Source organism: Pristis pectinata, chromosome 11 (genome assembly GCF_009764475.1).
Source record: "Pristis pectinata isolate sPriPec2 chromosome 11, sPriPec2.1.pri, whole genome shotgun sequence".
NCBI classification, from domain to species: Eukaryota; Metazoa; Chordata; class Chondrichthyes; order Rhinopristiformes; family Pristidae; genus Pristis; species Pristis pectinata.
Genome location: NC_067415.1, coordinates 87653112 through 87674815, shown reverse-complemented (window position 1 = coordinate 87674815; position 21704 = coordinate 87653112). Strand labels below are relative to the sequence as shown.

At 43.8% G+C, this 21704-nt stretch overlaps 1 protein-coding gene across 1 annotated transcript in view; it reads right to left on the bottom strand.

Moving 5' to 3' along the window:
- Positions 1–4902: 4902 nt before the first annotated feature.
- Positions 4903–21704, bottom strand: part of LOC127575777 (rho guanine nucleotide exchange factor 7-like) — a 73598-nt gene continuing 56796 nt past the window's right edge. Inside the window, 4 exon segments of the mRNA XM_052025857.1 lie at positions 4903–6018; positions 7490–7544; positions 7978–8077; positions 17788–17964. Coding sequence (XP_051881817.1) covers positions 5896–6018; positions 7490–7544; positions 7978–8077; positions 17788–17964 — 455 coding nt within the window. The 3' untranslated portion in view covers positions 4903–5895.

The window sequence follows — 21704 nt, the reverse complement described above, 5'->3', positions numbered from 1 at the left end:
TAGTTTCAAGATGTTTTAGGTAGATGTATGCAATGGATCATAAATTTAGAGAAAATGCTCTGAAATGGAAAAAAAACTATAACTTCACCAACCAGAGACACCATCGAATTAACTCACTGAGCCAAAAATAAAGTTTATTTTAATTGTGAAGTATTATTTTCTTTAAATATAAAGTTGTACCTTTGTCCTTGTCTCACCAAAGTCCTCCTTTTGTAGACACGCTGTGCCTTGGGTAGAACTGCAATTGGAGAGGGAAAAGGGCAAATCAGAAGGGTCAATTTTGCAGTTGAACAAAGGAGACTATGGAGCCATGAGGGAGGAGCTGGCTAAAGTTGACTGGGCGGGCATCCTAGCAGAATTGTCAGTGGAACAGCAATGGCAGGTATTCTTGGGAATAATGCACAAGGTGCAGGATCAGTTTATTCCCCAGGGAAGGAAAGACTCAAAGAGGGGAAAGGGGCCACCGTGGCTGACAAAGGAAGTCAGAGATAGCATTGTGTTAAAAAGGAAGAAGTATGGCAGGGCCAAGCTGAGTGGGAAGATAGAAGATTGGGAAATTTTTAAGGTGCAGCAGAATTTAACTAAAAAGGTAATTCGGGAAGAAAAAATGAGGTACGAAGGCAAGCTAGCCAGGAATATTAAGGAGGATAGCAAAAGCTTTTTTAGGTATGTGAAGGGAAAAAAGTTAGTTAGGAACAATGTTGGGCCCTTGAAGACCGAATCGGGTGAAATTAGTACGGGAAACAGGGAGATGGCAGTCGAATTTAATAAGTACATTGGATCTGTCTTCACGGGGGAAGACGTAAGAAATCTCCCAGAGGTAAGGATGGACAAAAGGCAGAGGGTGACAGAGGAACTGAAGTGGATTGACATTAGGAAAGAAATGGTGATGAGTAGGCTAATGGGGCTGAAGACTGACAAATCCCCAGGTCCAGATGGTCTGCATCCCAGGGTACTAAAGGAGGTGGCTCTAGAAATTGTGGATGCATTGGTGATCATTTTCCGATGTTCCTTAGATTCGGGGTCAGTTCCTGAGGATTAGAGAATGGCTAATGTTATCCCACTTTTTAAGAAAGGAGGGAGGGAGAAAACGGGGAACTATGGTCCAGTTAGCCTAACATCTGTGGTGGGGAAGATGCTAGAGTCCATTATTAAGGCTGAAATAGCGGCATATTTGGATAGCAATGATAGGATTGGGTCGAGTCAACATGGATTTACCAAGGGCAAATCATGCTTGACTAATCTACTGGAGTTTTTTTTTGAGGATGTAACCAGGAAAATAGACGAGGGAGATTCAGTGGATGTTGTATACCTCGACTTTCAGAAGGCATTTGATAAAGTGCCGCACAGGAGATTGGTGGGTAAAATTAGGGCTCATGGAATTGGGGGGCGGGTATTAACATGGATAGAAAACTGGTTGGCAGATAGGAAACAAAGGGTAGGGGGGAATGGATGTTTCTCAGAATGGCAGGCCGTGACTAGTGGGGTGCCACAGGGCTCGGTGCTGGGACTGCAGCTGTTTACGATCTATGTTGATGATTTAGATGAAGGCATTGTGAATAACATTAGCAAGTTTGCTGATGATACAAAGTTGGGTGGCAGTGCGACATGGGTAAAGGAAGTTAGGAGAATTCAAGGTGATTTGGATAGGTTGGGTAAGTGGGCAGATACTTGGCAGATGAAGTTTAATGTGGATAAGTGTGAGGTTATCCACTTTGGGAGCAGGAACAGGAAGGCGGATTATCTGAATGGTGTGGAGTTAGGTAAGGGGGAAATACAAAGGGATCTAGGAGTCCTTGTTCATCAGTCACTGAAAGTGAATGAGCAAGTGCAGCAGGCAGTGATGAAGGCTAATGGAATGTTGGCCTGTATTACAAGGGGAATTGAGTACAAAAGCAAAGAGATTCTTTTGCATTTGTACAGGGCCCTGGTGAGACCACTCCTGGAGTATTGTGTACAGTTTTGGTCTCCAGGGTTAAGGAAGGATATCCTGGCTATAGAGGGCGTGCAGCGTAGGTTTACGAGGTTAATTCTGGGGATGTCGGGACTGTCTTATGCTGAGAGGTTGGAGATACTGGGATTGTACACGCTGGAATTGAGAAGATTGAGAGGGGATCTGATTGAAACATACAGGATTATCAAGGGATTGGACAAGATAGAGACAGGAAATATGTTCCAGATGTTGGGGAAGTCCAGGACCAGGGGGCATGATTTAAGAATAAGGGCTAGGCCATTTAGGACAGAGGTGAGGAAAAACTTCTTCTCCCAGAGGGTTGTGAATTTGTGGAACACACTGCCTCAGAGGGCAGTGGAGGCCAATTCTCTGGGCATTTTCAAGAAGGAGCTAGATAGGTTTCTTATAGATAGGGGAATCAAGAGATATGGGGACAAGGCAGGAACAGGATATTGATTGTTGAGGATCAGCCATGATCTCAAAATGGTGGTGCAGGCTCGAAGGGCCGAATGGTCTACTTCTGCTTCTATTGTCTATTGTCTATATTGTCTACATAACCCAGATTTACATTGCCAGTTACGAGAGGTTTTCAGTTATGTCAGAGTAAACTCAGTGACCAGTTTTAGCTGGTATCTAATTAACTGGGAGAATGGCAGGCAACTTGTTTACTACGATTTATTATTTGCTAACCAGACACCTAAAAGCAATTTTTTGTTCTAAACAATCCCATGACACTCAAATAAAGTTTTCGCCCATGTCCATCGTCCAACACTTGACCAACCACCAAAACAGACTAGGTTGGTATCTCATTTCTGTCTGTGGGATCTACCTGTGCAAGGTCACAGCTGTGATCTTTACATTATGACCTTGCGTGCATCTCTAAAGTGTGCCATTGTTTGTGCGTTGCTGTAGAAATACAAACTTCTGCATGTTTTGTGCAGTTTGGGAACTTATTTTGTAGTAACTCATTTTAATCTGCAGGACTATTTCTCTACTACACTAACCTACCAGAACCAAGTGTACACCGCTCCCCTACTTTGATTCTTCCTGAGACATTCATTTTGGTCTTGTGACTTCTATTTCCATTTCTGCTGGAGTATTTTGGTGCCATTAACAGGCGACTTGATTCAGGATTCAGCCTGAAGCAGACCAGTGCAGTGAATCAGAATCTCAACACCTCAGATTTCTGTCAGCAATGAACACACTGCTTTGTAAATCACTAAACTGAAACCGGAGTGAACTCGAGTTCTATCGTGCTTTCTCCCACTAGTGAAGATCACTTTATGTGGGACTGTAGCATCAACTCCTTTACTATCAGTTACTGAATACTCCAGCCTTGGGACCCATAGGTGGTGACTGGCTAGGTGTCTTAAACAGAACTCCACATGAAATCCCCTCAGATAGCACCCCCACCTTCCCCCCCACCCCCCCCCCCCCAACCACTGAAACATCACCTTACAGTAGCTAAATGCAGCAATAGCTTTCTTCCACATGTACTGAGTTGAATAACACTCTACAACCTGGCCACAGATTAAACTCTACTGTCACTAAGTTAACTTTGAACTAAACCAGAATCACAATCAGAATCAGGTTTATTATCACTGACAAATGTCATGAAATGTGTTGTTTTGTGGCAGCGGTACAGTGCAAGACAAAGACGTAAAAATTACTATAAGTTACAAAAATAAATAAATAGTGCAAAAGAGGAATAACGAGGTAGTGTTCATGGGCCGTTCAGAAATCTGATGGCAGAGGGGAAAACGCCCGACCCAGTGACAAAGGGTCACTCTGTGCTCTCTGCACAGATGTTGCCTGTTTAACCCAATAATAACTATTCACCCCAGTCCAGATGAGTGAACTCAAAACTAAGTGAAAATGGGGAAAACGCTGCGGCCAGCACCTGTGGTTTACTGAACCTCAGTTTTATAGGAAGACACGGTGGTTTATTCAGCCAGAAAACACAGCAATAATGACCCATACACAGCAGGGCAGGAAACAGACTACGATTCTCAACTCTGTACACTTTAAGGGGGTTGGATTAAATTACTAAGATTTGGAATAGCTGATGTTCGCAGGAACAATGAACATTCACTCAGACCCATCCCAGGGTCAGCCACTGAACAAGGACATGGAATTTGGATTTCTGGCTGGAATATTAAAACTTTTATTTTGGAATGATTTATCAGGTGGATTTTGGAACCTTTCAATAGTTGGTAGTTGCTCAGCTGTGAGGAGCACCTTCTTGAGCAAGTAAAATAGAGGGATATGTGGGAGGAAGGGATTAGTCTTAGGCGACGTTTAAAGGTTAGCACAACATTGTGGGCCGAAGGGCCTTTACTGTGCTGTACTGTTTTATGAAATGAACACCTCAGGCCATCTACTTCACCTGGTTGGGTATGAACACTGAAGAGGGGTAAATTGCGGCAAAAGTTTCAAATAAATTTTGACAGGTGCTCTCACGAATCCACCTCCAATCTTGGACAATGTGGGTAGGACGGCAGGTCGAGAGAGAGGAGTGACCCCCACCAATCCCACCACCTTCTGGGGCCAAGTGGTGGTGTCCAGACTGGAGCTACTGGTAAAGTCAACAGCTACCTTGTGATTGCAAGTTGCTGAACCTTGTGTCAAATTGTGGTGGGGAAAGCACTGGGAACACTATGACTAGGTATGTCAGACTGGGTCAGCAGACAATGTCCAGAAATGCCTCAAGGAACCACACTCTGAACTGAAATCTGCACACGGTACTGGAGACCAGAGTGGGACAGTGGTCCTGAAGTAAAACGAAGGGGGTATGAATCATGCGAATTCTCCCACGTTCTCCTACTGTAGTCTCCCAGTGGGTGAGGAGTATGATCCACATCCGTGGTACTACAGAACCAGCAGCTTTAATGCTGGTTCATGGAACTCTGTCACTCGAGGGGTCTCAAGTAGCCAAAACAACATAGGAAGAAAATTGAAAACCACCTTTATTTTTCCTGTTAGGTCTTAGTGTAGATTATCACCCAGTTACAGTAACAGCAACAGCCAGTAAATGGGACATTTTAAAGACTATTGTAGTGTGAACCGGTGAGCATGGCTCGATAAAACTTGGAATGTAGGGAGCAGATTTCATAGAACATCCGAGGCAGAACCTCATTTGTTGGGAGAGCCAAGTGCTCCCTGATCACTCTCTCCTTCCAGGGAAGCTCCTTGCAAGAGCACAACTCCCAGAACATTCCATGAGAAAGCATGATTACAGACCCAGAGTTAGGCAGCTCTGAAATTAAACATGAAATAAAAAGCTGGGTTTGTACTTCTGTCAACACAACACAAGCACCATGACATAACAGCTCACTTCCGACACTGACCTACATGGAGTCTACTACTACCAAATACCAGAAGTAATTTCCAGTTGAACTCTGCACAATTACCGAGCTGAGGATGGAAAAGGAAACTATAAGCAAAACACAGCCACCCTGATGTCAGCCCACAATTCCAGGCTTGAAGTTCCAGTGAAATGTCAGTTGTTAAATGGCACACCACTTTCAGTCAAGACCCAACTTCCAGTCAGTGATAGTGATCCAGCAGACACACTCCTGCAGATTGGTTTCCATTGAAGGTTCTTGTCCCAGGTCTGGATTCCGAGTGACTGCAGGCAGCAGCCTCAAAGGACAAAATAAATCAGGTAGAAAGCCAGGTCCTCTGCTGGGAACACGAATCACACAACGTGATTAGAGGCAAAAGGTTCATCCTCAAAACACCCAAAGCCTTGAAACTTCCACAAGGCAATCTCCAGTCTACTAACGACACAGCAAATGTTTAAGTTATTAAAATGCTCCAGTCAATGTCTGCAATGAAACACTGGATAGGCCAATGACAGAGGAACTGGTCAAGTGTTTGATTGCTGATTACAAGGAACTGTTCCCAGGTAGGTATGACCATTTCCATGCACTATACGCTGATTACAAGTTGGTTTCATCCCAAGAGAAATCATTCTTATTCTTTAGAACTTTTCTAATGAGCTTCTCCAGTTCCTTGCGAGCTCTCTGTTCCTCTTCCAAAGAACACCACATCTTCTTGCTTTCCTAGACCACAGATTCAGATGAAAAATTAATCAGACTATGTTTAGGCATGGAACAGAAGTTTTGCAGGAAACACACTCAGTCGGAGTTGTACAGCAGAGACAGGCTCTAGGACCCACCACGACCATGCCTCCCACTGCATCCATCTACACTAATCCCATTAATGTCCGTGGCTTTCTCTACCTTGGCAATATGTGGTTGAAGCTTCTTAAATGTTGTGAGTCTCTCTGCCTCACCACCTCCTCAGGAAGTGCATTCCAGGCTCCAAACACCTGAGGTGTGAAAAATTCCCCCTCTAACCCTCCTTACTTCTTACTTTAAACCTATACCTTCTTATCTTAGACACCCCCACCATGGGAGGAAGATTTTTTACTATCCACCCTATCTGTCATAATTTTACATACTCTCAGGGAAAGACAAACCTAGCCTGTCCAATGTCTCATAACAGAAACACTCCATCCCAGGTAACATCCTGATGAATCTCTGCACCTTCTGCAATGCAATCACATCCTTCCTATAGTGTGGTGACCAGAACAGGTGTGGCCTGACCAATGTTTTGTACTCTTCCACAAGGTTAGTTCACTGATGGTCCATGCCACTGAATAAACATCCGTGGGTGGGGAGAAATATCCATGGGTGCACTTTAATCTGCAGCTACTGCTCCAAGATCAGCACTGCCAATGAGAATCACTCAGAATGCCTGAAACATACCTTACAGTCAATGAAGTGTAGTCCTGGAGTGCAGAGATTGCGTATATTGCAAACGGAGGCCGCGCATAATTTATCCTCTTAACTGAAAGTGCAGCGCTCCCACTGGACTGCCCCTCCCGCAGTGTGACATTCCAAGACTGCATCTTCATCTTCACGGTGCCTTGCCTCAGGAAGGCTAACAGTATCGCCAAGGATGTCTGCCACCCTGGCCATTCCCTTTTCTCTTTGCTACCTTCCAGAAGATACAGGAGCTTGAAAGCCCGGACATCCAGACTCAAGAACAGCTTCTTCTTCACTGCTGTTAAACTCCTGAACCAAACACCTCTTCACACCCTTTTCCTGGTGGTGATGCTATATTCTCGAACCCTCAGTTCTACGTCTTCTATTATTGTCCCTTCAGCATTTCTTCTGCACGACCTGTTTGCTCCACTGTTGTTTGTGCTCACTGTATTTATTGCTGTAATTATTACAAGGTACACTGTTCACTCTGTAAGCCTCACACAAGCAAGGAATTTCATTGCACATGACAATAAACTAATCAGAATTCTGCTCTGCAACTTTCTTCTCACTCAGTGACAAGAGCTTTATCTCCCAGGACCCTCACAATTGTCCCAGAATGAGAACAAGGAGCACATGGACATGGCTTGCCCTCTCCGCCTCCTCCCTCACCTTTCTTCCTCTTACTAGGGCCCACCCTGGGAATTAAACATTCTCAACATCTCAGCCAGAAGTCTCCCAAGCTCAGTACCAGTGACTTACGTACCTGTTTCAGTTCAATCACCTCATCCTTTAATGCATAAACTGTGTCCACAAGGGTCCTGTTTGGAAAGGACAAAATGGAGGCACAGATTTAGATCAAAGCAGTATTTTGTTAGCCAGGGTAATTATGGACCCAGGTAAAGGGGGTGTGTCAGCCATTTCATCCCAAGGCTACTCCGTAATTCAATTCCCTATCCCAACTCTACTTCCCCACCTGACCACCAGAAATAGGACAGAACAGTACAGCATAGGAACAGGCCCTTCGGCACACCATGTCTGTACTGATCTAACTAACCCCATCTGCCTGCACATGGTCCACATCCCTCCATTCCCTGCCTATTCATGTTTGTCTACATGCCTCTTAAACATTGCTATTGTGCACAACCCACTCCTTGTCCTGCTGGGCTTGACTACCCACTGCTTATCAACTTGGGTTAGATAATTCACACACTGCAAAGCACAGGATATTGAACCCCGATGGATCTCTCTTACTTTTCTTCGATGACAGTTTGCCCGTTGCTGTTGGTTTCTTCTACAATCATTTTCTCCTCTTCTGGTAGAAAAACCTGAGGTGCAGATTCTTTACGATTCACTGCAACACAGTTTAGAAGTTGAGATCCCTATCTCAGGGCACCAGCAAACCGAATCAGTACATGCAAACAACAGACAACACAAGATATGATATTACAGTAGTGATGGGGTTGCATGCACACCTTCAGACTACACACCTGTAAAGGTGCTCATTTTTGTGTATAATTGTATGCACATCTTTCATAACTCATATCCATGTGCATAAGAATATATTAGTCTGACCATCTGTGCATCAGTGAATGCAAGAATGTTTGTCAGTTAACTGCACATTTACAGTCCAATGGATGGTGACTGGTGCTTTCATGCTTTAGTTGGTGCTGAACACGTCTGCAAAATGGTGTGCAAGCAAGTGCAAATTGTGCTTGCCCCCTTGTGTGCAAGTGCTTGCACCTCCATTTGTGTGCACATACACGTCAGTTCATGTGCAGCTGGGTGTAGCCATCTTCCAGTCCACCCATATACTGATGGTTATTGTCAGTATCACACCAACTATAACACCTATTTTGACCTTTAAGTCACCTTGGCCCTTTAGTTTCTATTGCCAGGTCTGCTGGAGGGAAATTATACTACACTGTTAACTGCCAATTCCCCTCCAAGGTGACAGGAAAACTGTTGGATACATTTGACCATTTAGTAAAAATCAGATTGAGAGAGCCATCCACGAATCCAGAAAACCTGGCTCATTACCAAAACTCATATTGTTCCACCTTCTTGAATCATGCAGTTCCTGTGACCATGTGTGTGTGAAGGGAGCATTTTTGTCACCTGGACACAGCTCACTGGGTACAGAATATCCAGCTGAGTTCCTGAGTCACAATTCAATTCAACTTCACACCAAGTATGACTATTTTCAAATTGCCAAGAACAAGCCCTAACTATTCACCCAAAGAGGACTGTGCCAGTGACTAGACCTGTTCCCTTTCTTGGCTAGATGGTTGCCCATGAGTGACAGAGTCCAAAAGACCCCCGGGTTTAAATTAGTTATGCTGTATGTCAGATCATATTCCGTTCATATTTTTGCCATTTTAGCTTCAGGCAAGTTTGAGATCCTTTCCCAAGTTTCCCTATCCATGGGCAACCACAACACCTGATGATGGACTTGGATTTCTATAGCACCTTTCCTCACCTTAGAGCAAACCAGTGAAGCAATGTAGTCTCCTGTAATGGCAGCCAATTTATGGAAGCTCCCACAAACAGCAACATAATAGTAACCAAATATTTGTTTTTTTTTTTAAAAGCAATATTGAGAAAGGGATAAGCAGCGGTCAGAGCAGTGGTCAATGCCAGGGCTCTTCTTCCAAGCAGTGCCACAAGGAGTCAGGTAGGACCTCCAACTCCTCCTGTTATGTTATTCAACTATGCAGGACTGAAGTGGTGTAGAAAGCATACCTCATGCTATGGTTATGGTACAACTTTATAAGATATTGGTTAGGCCACATGGAGTACTGTGTGTAGTTTATAGAAAGGATGTGGAAGCTTGGGAGAGGGTGCAGAGGAGATTCACCACGAAGTTGTCTGGGATGGAGTGTTTCAGTTATGAGACTGCATGGGCTGGTTTTGTTTATCTTGGAGCACCTAAGGTATACAAAATTAGGGAGGAGCACAGATAGAAGCAAACAGTTCCTCATCACAGTGGTGTTTAAAACTAAGGTGCAGAGGTTTGGCGTAAAGGGCAAGTTTAGAGGGATATGAAGATGGTAAATCTGGAGCTCACTGCCCAAGGGGGTAGGTACCCTCAATATTCAAGTATCTAGATGACCCTCTGAATTGTCAAGACATAGAAAGCTGCTACATGGGATTAGTATAAACAATCTGCCTGGGGTGGTGGTGGAGGCTGATACGTTGGTCAAGTTCAAGAGATTGTTAGATAAGCATATGGAGGAATTTAAGACAGAGGCATATGTGGGAGGAAGGGGTTAGATAGTCTTAGGAGTGGTTTGAAGGTCGGCACAACATGGTGGGCCGAAGGGCCTGCATTGTGTTGTATTGTTCTATGGTTCTAATCTGCTGGAAGAACTCAGTGAGTCGGGCAGCACCTGTGGGAGGGAAGCAATTATCAACATTTTGGGTCAAATCTCTGCATCAGAACCCCAAAACGTCGACAATTCCTTTCCTCCCACAGATGCTGCTCGGCCCGCCGAGGTCTTCCAGCAGGTTGTTTGTTGCTCCAGATTCCAGCATCTGCAGTCTCGTGTCTCCATAGATTAGTATAGCTGGGTAGTCAATGTTGGTATGAACAGGGTGAGCTGAAGGATTCACTAGGAGTGTCAAGTGCTCAAGTCTCAATCAGCTTGAACCTAAACCATCTGCCCCAAGAGAAAATCATACTCACTGAGCCACAGACAACACAATAACTGGGTAAAAAGGGAGTGGATGTAATGGGCCAGATTGTCCAATCCATATATGGACAGGTATTACAGTGTGGACGTGTGTGGATCTACAATCACCAAGCTGCTAACCCTCACTGGCAAAGTTCCCTTGCCGACCCCTGCCATACTGATAGCCCTTGTGTCAGTCTAGGATGCATTAAAACACAGTTTAGCCCATTAGCAAGTACAGGTGGGGATGAACTGTAGTTTTCAACATCGATTTCACACACAAAACTTACCAAAGCTCCATGTGGAAGGTTGCAACAGTTTTAGAATAAAACCAAAACAACCTGTAAAATTATTTCATCCCCAAAGTGTAATCAGTTCTTCAAAAAAGGTTACACGTAGGTCAAGTGATCTGCCAAATATTAGAGTGGTCACATTTTCCATGCAGAATTTCTATCTCCCAGGACAGACATCCCTCAACCTGCTGAGCAGTTGACCATGGTTGAAATAACGGTTTAAATAAACCATAAAATGAACAGGCAGGTATCATTCAAACAAAATTCTGGAAATCTGAAATAAAAACAGAAAATGCTGGAAATGCTCAGCAAATCAGGCAGCGTCTGTGGAGACAAACAAAAGCAAACATTTCAGGCTGCTGATTTTAGGGGTCATTTAATACTTTGCTCAAATGTGTTCACATGGAGTGGGATGGACACCAGACAGTTACTGGTATGGATGGTCTTCCACTTACAACAGGTGCTGAAGCAGAGCCACTCCAAGCTCTGCAATAGGCTTCACCAAGTTGAATAACAGGCTCGTTTAGAGGGGAGAGGGTGACCTTAATGCTAATATCAGGTTACGTGAATTCCCCCAAGCATGGAGACAGCCTGAATTCAGCTGGCAGCAAGGACACTGAGTGGTACAGAGACCACAACTCATCAGTAAGTGGTGGGATAATGTGGCCCAGTGTGTCAGGTTCAAGCAGGGGAGAGGGGCTCCTGTTTCTTGTTACAGAGGGTGGTGAAACTGTGGTGATAGTAGTTCTGCTGTGAAGCCAGCTCCTGGCAGTCAGCCCACTGCTCCAGAGGTCCTGCTACCAACTTCATCCAAACCTTCTCTGATGTGGTCTTCTGGAAACATTAAACAGCAGACACACTGGGCACTAACCTCAAGGGCTTATCCTGACTCCACTGACAGATTACAGAATGATCCAAGCATGTGGTCAACAGTCCAATTGTGCTTTCAGGGTGACCACTGTACCTTTGCCCTGCTATTCTCATGCAATGAGGCACAACTGTCAACATGGGCATAAAATGACACCTGGACATCATGGTACCAGTACGGAGGATCCAAGGGTTCTGGGGCAGCTTGATCAGCCAGGAAACCCCTCATCACCACTTCCTCTCTTCCAAAAACATTCATGGGAATTCCCAGTGGGAAACCACCAAGACCTTTTTGAAGAACGCATCAATGTGATGTACCAATAATTTGATCCATTCCTTGAGATCCTATAGCATGAGGACAACATTGGGCTAAATGTGTATAGAATGATTTAATCCAGACTCAGCACACAAGCTGTCTTAAGCAGGATTAGTAGTAGATTCCTGTTGAAGCAACAGGTGTTGGAGCTGGCAGCTGCCCAGTCAGTGACCCACTTTGTGTCTGACATCAGTCTTAATGGTCTGATGTTCAAAAGCTGTGTAACTCCAAGTTTCCTTCTTCAGGGTGGAGAAGGAAGCAGCCTGGAATGTGAAATTCCTGAATAAAGCATTGCTCTGGAAGTTTTAAGAGAAAGTGATTGTTTGCTTTCTGAGAGTCACAGGTAAGTCAAGGAGAAGCAGGAGATAATTTTGCTCTTGAATACAATGATTGTGTTACTTTATTAATTAGCTGATTTGTCTGCAAGGATTAAAACATGTAACTGGATTACATTAATCTTCAACAATCATTGCTTCATGTCATTTGCATGAAATTTTGAATCTGACCTCTGGTGACACTATGGGATCATAAGTTCAGTATAATATCAAACATCGATATCCATTATCCCTGCTGTCTGTTTTATGGGAATAATCTTAGATTATATGACTAGTGATCTACCTGTGAGAGTGACTTGGGTTCAGATCGGAAGTTGAAAGGGTTTCTTGGCTCACCTGGGTAAACAACATAGATATACTGGGCCACACGGTCGGTTTATGTTCCTACACAGTAACCTGCAATGCCCTTTCGTCAGGCCATAACATCAATGAATCTCAGATTTGCAAAAGTCAACATGTAATACAAAACAACACTATAATAAAGACATTTTATTTTCAACTATTTTACAATGGAAGTGAAATTACTTTAAAAAACCAAACACTTGAGTTGCATATATGTAAAATCACGAGACAATCATACACTGTACAAATGCAACACTCAAATATATAAAAGATTGTTTAAAGGCCTTTATCCTTGAAACTGCTTTTTGCCAACAATTAGCTATTACTGACACAGAACGGCACAGCACAGAAGCTATGAGTATACAACAGGACACAGTGTTGTGTTTGGTCAAGTGTTACCCTATACACACGAGTTGTCTAATCCCAGCTCATTACACAAGGAGCATTCCTATGTGTAATGATATAATCACTCACTTACTTTACCTTTACCAAATACTATCAAGCTCCAGTTAACCAGAAATGTACCAATTACAGGTTGCTGGTATAACTAGAATCCAATCAATGGCCTCAAACCATCTCATTTTATACAATGTAGGAAGGTTCAACTTAGAGAAATTGGACATTCCAGCAGCATCATTTTCATTAATCAGATAATGACTAATACAACATAAACAGTATTCTTACACTTGAAACCTAATAACCAGGAGTGTCCAAACTGTGATGCTGTGGACACATGCAACCTGTTAGCCCCAACCTGAAGCCTCCAATCCAAGGCAACCTATCGCCCTTTCCCTTACCACTTCACCTTTCACATAGCCTTCAAGCCAGGAAACGTGCCTCAGTAGTGGATTGATGCCAAGTCAGAAAGCCAGGATCTGGAGCCACCACAATTTGTTTAGAGGCCAGTATTACGTAACATGCACCTGCTAAGAACTGCATTTGAGGGTGATCAAATAGGCAGCACACAGTCAGCTGAACCAGAACTCCAGAGGAAATCACTGTGAATGTGGATTCAAACGTTACATTATGCTCCAAACTCAAAGACGTCAGACCCTGCTAGAAGTCATCAGCTAACAGTGGCATATTAGGAGCCCACGTTCTATAAATTTCAGGTTGTGCTGTGTGTAACTGAAGGGCAAAATTCGATGTGTCAGCTGCCCCATCGTCCCATGCTCTGTATGGGTAACAATTGTAAAACCAAGCTCGGATTCCATCAGGGCAGGTTGTGGTTTGAATTCAAGCAGCATGATCATTGGAGGCTGATGTAGTTATAAAAATTCACCTAGTTCACTGAGGAGGATTGCAGTCCTTACCCAAGCTCCAATAAATCTGGAGGTTCAGTGAGAGGACGATTCCCAACTCCTGGGTGAGGCTATGAAACTTGTTGCATGTGCCACGAAAGCAAAACATTAACATCATTCCCAGAATCACAGCAAAACCAGAGACTCCATTTGACCCGGAACTAAAACAATTGCATTGAACTGGAGGTGCCTCCACACTGATTGCTGAAATCCTGACTAGGTGGTAAACAGTGAACTATATTCAGTGCTCGCTGCAGAGTTTAGCCTTCTAAAAACAGATTACACATTATGAAAGTGACCTGAACAATTACTATGCACCAATTTACAAAAACACCACACAATATCAATGCCAATCAAACGTGACCTTGCATCAAGTATCTGGCATAAATGAAAACAGTGAAACATTTCAAACAAATCATTTAATTCTGCTGTCAAATAATAAATTACAGTGTTTGGCTACTCCTATATTTAATAGACATAATATATCACTCTTTCTATAAATCAGAAATCACAGCTTAAATTCAACAATGGACTTTGAGTTTGAGATATAATTTAATAATAAACAGATGTGCCTGACAAATCAAGGAACTTATTTTGCTTTTTGCTTTCACAAACGCCATTAATGCTCAGCGTGGTATAAAACTTAACAGTTAAAACTATTGTGCATAATTGAAATGCAACATTTAAAAATTACTTTGATCAAAGTCTAAAAGACGCAATGTGTGTTATGTAATGTACAAAATAACAGGAATGACTTTTCAACAGTGGGGAATGTCACAAACTCACTGGAAAGTTACAGGTACTTCAAAGAAACTGACAGTAAGTTATTCATACAAACTGCAGCTACTACTACGACAAAGACAATTCCTTGATTACTTCAACTGAGGGAAACGACAGGGTTCCAAAAACCACAGCAGCACAAAATCTCAGGGGCAGCCTGCTACCACACAGCCCCTAGAAACACTGCTGCCCTAACACTGTCCCAACCTTCTCCATCTCATTCCCCATCACCTTGGTGACTAAATAAAAAAAAACACCACTGATGCTGGAAATCTAAAACAAAAACTGAAGATGGAAATACTCAGCAGTTCCGGCCACAACTGTGGGTAGGAAAACGGAGTCAACGTTAGGATCAAGGACCTGCAAAGGGTCTCAGACCTGAAACCTTGACCATTTCTCCTCTCAGATGTGGCCTGATCTGCCGAGTATCTCCAGCATTTTGTGTTTCAGACTTTGTGACCAATCTGGACTCTAATCCCTCCCTCTCACCATTAGACCAGATCTCTACAACTCGGGCCCATTCAGAATCCCTGCATTCCATCATCCACCACTGGTAGCCATCCCTTCAGTGGTCTGGGATCAATTCTGGGCTTCTCTCTATAAACATTTCTGCCTCTCCCCTTCTTTAAGGAATTCTAAAACCAGCCTTTTCGTCACCTGCACTAATGACTTGTCTTAGAACTTGATCAGGTAAAATTATCAAATTGGAGACCACTGGGCCATTTGAAAACATTAAAAAGTGCAGAGACACAGACCTACCCAGACACCACGCTGCTTTATACCAACATCCAGACCCTACCCTACACTCCGACCCAGACCCTATCCCACACCTCACCCCACCCCTATCTATATTTGACCCCACCTGACACGCGCAGACAAGCCCAGATCCTGCCTCATACACCAGACCACCTCACATCCAACCACACTTGATGAACAACTTCAGGGTAAAGATGTTCCTGGGGCTGGGAAAGAGCTGGGGAGTGGGGGCAGGCACCACAGCCCAATGAAACACTTCTCTGCCTGACAGTGAAATCCCTTCCTCACAGAAATGGCAGTTACTTCCTCCACTTTTTCCACAAAAAACATTCCATTTCAAAGAAAAAAGTAAATACTTGTTCAGTTTACAACCATGTCCTTGAAACAAATCACAGCAGCATGCAGGTTGAAACAAGCAACCACTCAGCCATTGTCACTGCCAGCTCTCAAATTTATAGACAGAAATGGACAGTCTGATTAAAAGTGCAACTGAACTTTCCAAAGAATAGCTGCATTTGCTGGTCTTAGAAGTACTTCAAGACAAGCAGCCCATGACTGGAAGACCATACACATTCCTTTCATCACCACCTGAAGCAGTGCACCAAGTGCATTGCAGCTACTTGCCCAGGCACCTCCAACAGCACCTCACAAACCTGCAACACCTCCTGCCTAGACCAAGGGCTTCAGGTATGTGGGAATACCACCCCCTACAGATTCCCCTTCACACTGCATAACATCCTGACTTGGAAATATAATTACTGTTCCTTCATCATTGCTAGGTGTAAATCCTGGAACCCTCTCCCCAGCAGCACTGTCGGAACACCATCACCACAGCAGGTTAAGGATGTGGCTCACCACCACCTCACAGAAAGTAGATGCTGACCTTCTCAGCAACACACACTTATGAATAAAAATTAAGATCGGCCTGGGCACATATCATCTGAAATAGTGATCAGCTCTCAACACAGATTTGCTGGATCTGCAGCAGGCAGAATTTTTGGTGTTTTTTAAGAGAGGATGATTCCATCCTGGGACACTATCAAACAGCAGCCTCAATACACAAGTGCCTAACCCTTCTCTCCACAATTATAACCAAAACAACTTCAGTTTAAAAGTGTGGTACCATCACTCCCATGGCTTCTGTACATCCTATTTAAGCCACAACCAATGTTCTTTAACTATGAAGTACACAACATTGTGTGGTAATGTTTAAAACACTACAGTACTGCAAGTAGAACTCTTTGATGTGCATGGCTTTCTGTAGTAGTCTTCCTATACAACGGGAATTTTAGAAAACTCTCAGCTCCCAGTGTAGAGTCTCAGATTGAAATTAAACTCTGGAACAAGTGCTGGGCTCAACAACCCTGCATGATTCTGACACGTAGACAATCCCACGTCAGTCTTTGTTTCTTTAGCATGAGTGAAGCCTTGCACCGAATTGCAAAGTCACAGAATTTAGCTTGTACTTCCCAAGTGTTTCATGGTCAAAAATCTGACTGAAGGTTTCTCACATTCTGCCTTCCAAACAGAGTTTTTCTTTACCCCACCAATGCCATGCATTCACTACATCCCACTACTGTGGTCTGCTTACTGACCCTGCACATCTCCTGATTTTAAACATTATCAAACAGTAAAAATCAACCAAACAATACACAACTACCACCAAAATATTTTGGTGAGACATAAATGACTATCAACAAGATTAGCAGAAAGCACAATATCAAATGGAAACAGCCAAAGGAACAGATGCAAAAGAATGCAAGAATACCATTTTGGATTTGCTAGATATCTGCCAAGTTTGGCACATGCCAAGACCTCAGTTGAACTCAATAATTCTGGTTCTACTGAGCCTCTGAATTCAAATACTCGCTTCCTTCTGTGCTCCCTACCCTGTCCCATCAGCAGAATGCTTGATCCTTGCTGGCATTCAGTCATCAAGGACCACCATTCACCTGCAGCACATGCCTCATGGTTGACATTGAATGCTGTCCTGCGTGTGACTCAATCAGCCAGCTCTTTCACATCCAGAGTCCACACCCTCAGGAAGGTTAGTGGATACCAATAAGCAGCAGGACTCCGGTTGGTGAACCTCCCTGGATCAAGGGAATGAAGCCAATTGCAGCTCCACCTCTGTTGGCTCACTGTGCTGAGGTCTACTGATGCAGTGCAGACCAGCCAACCACAGAGTGAGTGCTCCTACACTGCCCAACCCAGCACCATCAAGGACAGGGAGGGAGAAGAGAAATAGGAGCCTTGAGTAGAACCCCCAAAATACCTTGCTTTGACACATTAACATTTTGATATGGTACAGCAGGGAAACATAAAACAGCCAATTAATACAAGCAATTCTTACAAACTGGAGCTCTTAGTTCTGGTGAGAAATATACGAACAGCAGCTTTTACGAGTTGTTGACCCCGTTCGGTAACTGTGGGCCAGCCATATACTGTCATAATCAGAATCTTCGGACAGGTCAGCAGGTTCGAGGCGTGAGAGACTGCTGCGGCGAGCTGAGGAGTCCAAGCTTGATAGGTCATCGTCACTCAGAACATGATTGTGCATCAAGTCAGTCCCCTGCCATGCTAGGGTGGTTTGTGGAAAGTGATGGGTGCATAAGGGCAGGGGAGGGGTCAGGGCAATGGAGAAACAAAGGAACCAATCCAAAGGTGAAATTAAAGCAAAGGTGGAGTGAAGACAAGGAGAGAAAACACATTGTTAGGTAGCGACAAAGGTTCAAGTTCACCAGCAGGGTTAGATTCAGAAACTCTCAGACTGAGATTATGCAATGACTAAAAGCCTTTGATTAATTGAAAAGAACATTAACCAACTACAGATTAGAGGACACATGACTGATCTCTTACCCTCACCCCCAGCAGAGAGTCATGGATCTAGGAGCTCAATGCAGTCTCCCACAGCCGACACACCTCCTGGGAGTGCAGAGCCAACCAATCATTGCCTTACAAACCAAACATTACTCAAAATCCACACAATTCCCACATTAGTTGACACCACACTGCAACACATCAATATAAATACAGTAGTCAGCACAAAGTCTGAGAAATGTCAAGGAAATGGAAGAAAGTTGATACTGTTCATCAGGTCCGTGGACTGAAGCAGCCACTCCAAGTTAGTAGGGTAGCAGAGAATGTGGGGCATGGTTTGTGAAGCTGAGGGGAAGTGAGCATTAGAAGGGACGTCAACAGATACGGCACTGGCTGTAATGAGCAGAGTTTACCGATGCAGAAAGAAAAGATGATGTTAAACCCTCTGGTTACCAATGCTCTTCAACAAGCATCACACTGACAACCCACATGATTAAGGGTTTCACTTCCCCCTTGACTTTGAAAAGATAATTTCACTTAAAGTGACACAATGGGTGTGAAGGGAACCAGCACTGAAGAGGAGCAGACAGCTCCATTCTGCATGGGGCATGATTACTAAGCAAAGGCAGCTGAAGGGACAAGGCTACTGGGAGCCAGTGGCACTGACCAAATTGAAGACCAGGGTTTTAGTTACTCATTCGTAGGGTGTGGGCAACGCTGGCAGAGTTAACATTTATTGCTCATGTCTAATGGCCCTTAAGAAGGTGATGGCGAGCTGCCAACATTAAACCATTGCAGTCTGTGTGATGGTACTCCCATTGTTGGGAAGGGAGATCATGATTTAGATCAAATGCTACAAAGGAATGGCATGTATTTCCAAGTCAGAATGGTATGTGACTTATCATTCTTTCAGCTGCAACAGGACACAGGGCTGGGAGATGCTGCTGAGCAAGTCTTGAATGTCAATGTGCAGAGCATTAGGTTCGAGGCAGAGTGCCTAATTGAGCAAACTGTGTTCTGGATATCATTGAGCTTCTTGAAATGGTATTGGACCCACACTCACTCAGGCAAGTAGAGAGCATTTCACCACACTCCTGACTTGTTCTTGCAGCTTGTAGCAAGGATATGGGGAGTTAGGTGGTTAGTCACTCTCTGTAGATTCGCAGCCTGTAACCTGTATTTGCAGCCATGGTATTTAAGTAGCTGCTCAAGTTTCTGGTCATGGTGACCTCCCCAGGACGGTGAGGTTGGGGCAGGGGAACTCAACTCTCATAATGCCTAAGAACAAAGGGAAGATGGTTAAAGACTCCCTTGATGAGAGTCACTGCTTAGAACTTGTGTGGTTAAAATGTTTCTTGTCACTTTCAACCCAAGCCTGAATGCTACCAAGGTCTTCCTACAGGTTGTCCCAGACCTCCACAACAACCAGTCAGGACCTTCATTAGAAGGTGCAAAGCAACAGGCCATACTGCCCATCCAGTTCACACTGGTATTTATCCTATACATGAACAATAACCTAACCCTGTGAACCTACTTCTTCCCATATTCCCCTTTGCTTAAACTTCCTCTTAAACCTATTTTTAAATGTGTGGTCTCATTTCATTTAACCAACACTGGTCACATTTTCGCAACCATACAAACTCTAAGTGAAATTGCCCTGAACTCCAACCTAAATATCTCACAAGGGGACACAAGAGACTGCAGCTGCTGGAATCTGGAGCAACAAACAATCTACTGGAGGAACACAGTGGGTCGAGCAGCATCTGTGGGAGGAAAGAAATTGTCGATGTTTTGGGTCGAAACCCAGCATCAGGGCTCATGATGCAGGTTTTTGACCAAAAACGTTGACAATTTTCCCCCCCACAGATGCTGCTTGACCCACTGAGTTCCTCCAGCAGATTGTTTGTTGCTCTAAATCTCTTACTCTTCTGTAACTCCCCTCACTCTAGACCAGCACTTCAATCTTTTCCTTAACATCATCCCATTCAAACATACAGAATGATGCTGCAAGCAAGTCAACTATCCTGCCAAGTGGAGCAAAATCAAACAAAAATTACATGTCCCAGCACCTTTGCGATTTTAATTTATTTACCTCCAGCACTCCAAATTGGAATGTAACTCCAAGGTTCAAAATCTCAACCAAAGACCCAGTCACTGGCACCAGTTTGTTTTTACTCTTTTATATTCACTGAACTGAAAAGCTCTATAAAAGCACCCCAGTCTCTTAATGAAAACACTCAGATTCATCATTCTTTGCTTATTTAATTGGGATTCAATTTCTACCATTAAACACATGCAAAGTAATAGAAATAATCAGCAGTCCTCCAGCATTTCTAGAAAGGGAAACCAGAATTAATCTTTCAGGCTGGTGACCTTCCATCAGAACTGTGAAGTCATAAACACTAAGCTGCAGTGATGGAGAGGTACAGAGAAGGTAATGTGTGTGAGGGCAGAGACCGAGAGACTGAATGGCACAAGGTGGCCGTGCCAGCTGTGAGGGGAAGATGCTCGTTAATCACAGCTGATCTGTAGCAGGTGTAAGTAGAGGGGGAGGAATGAAAACAGTGGTGGGGGGGGGGGGGGACACAACACTGAACTGAGAGACTTGCTGGAAATCTGAAATAAAATCTGAGAATGCTGGAAGATCTCAGCAGGGCAGGCAGCATCTATGGAGAGGGAAACAGAGTTAATGTTACAGGTTGCTGAGCTACCACCACAATCCACTAGTCTGACACAAAAACACTGATTATCTGAAACTGGTCAAATTCAGAGTGCCAGAGGATAGAGGATGCACTTACACAAGCCCTCATTGGAAAAGTGTGCAAGTTCAAAGACAGGGAATTCAGAATGGGAAAGAGATGTTCAGTCCTTGTGGACTGAATGAAAGTGTTTGATAAAGCAATCACTCAATTTGATTTGACTTTGCAAAGTCTTTTGATTTGATTTGATTTGACTTTGCAAAGCAATCACTGTATTTGATTTGACTTTGCAAAGTACCAGCAATCCATAAGTGTAACCCTGAACTTTAAGTGTCCATCACTTCAATTCTCTACCCCCACTATTACGTTGACCTCTGTTTTTTTGTTTTCTTGCATTGTTACAATGAAATCCAACACAAGCTCGAGGAACAGCACCTCATCTTCCAACTTGGCACATTACAGCCCTCAGAACTCAATAATGAATTCAACCAAGTTCAGATAACTAGCCTTTCCAATTTTTATCAGTTCTGATAAAGGTCATCAACTGACACATTACAAACAAACTGCTGGAGGAACTCAGCAGGTTGAGGTGTGTGTGTGTGTGTGTGTGTGTGTGTGTGTGTGTGTGTGTGTGTGTGTGTGTGTGTGTGTGTGTGTGTGTGTGTGTGTGTGTGTGTGTCTATGTATATATCGGGGGGGCAACGAGTGGGAGAGGAACTGTCGACATTTCAGGTCAAAACCCTACATTAGGACCTCATTTCATTTTCACTATGGATGTCCAGTCTCTACACACCTCTGTCC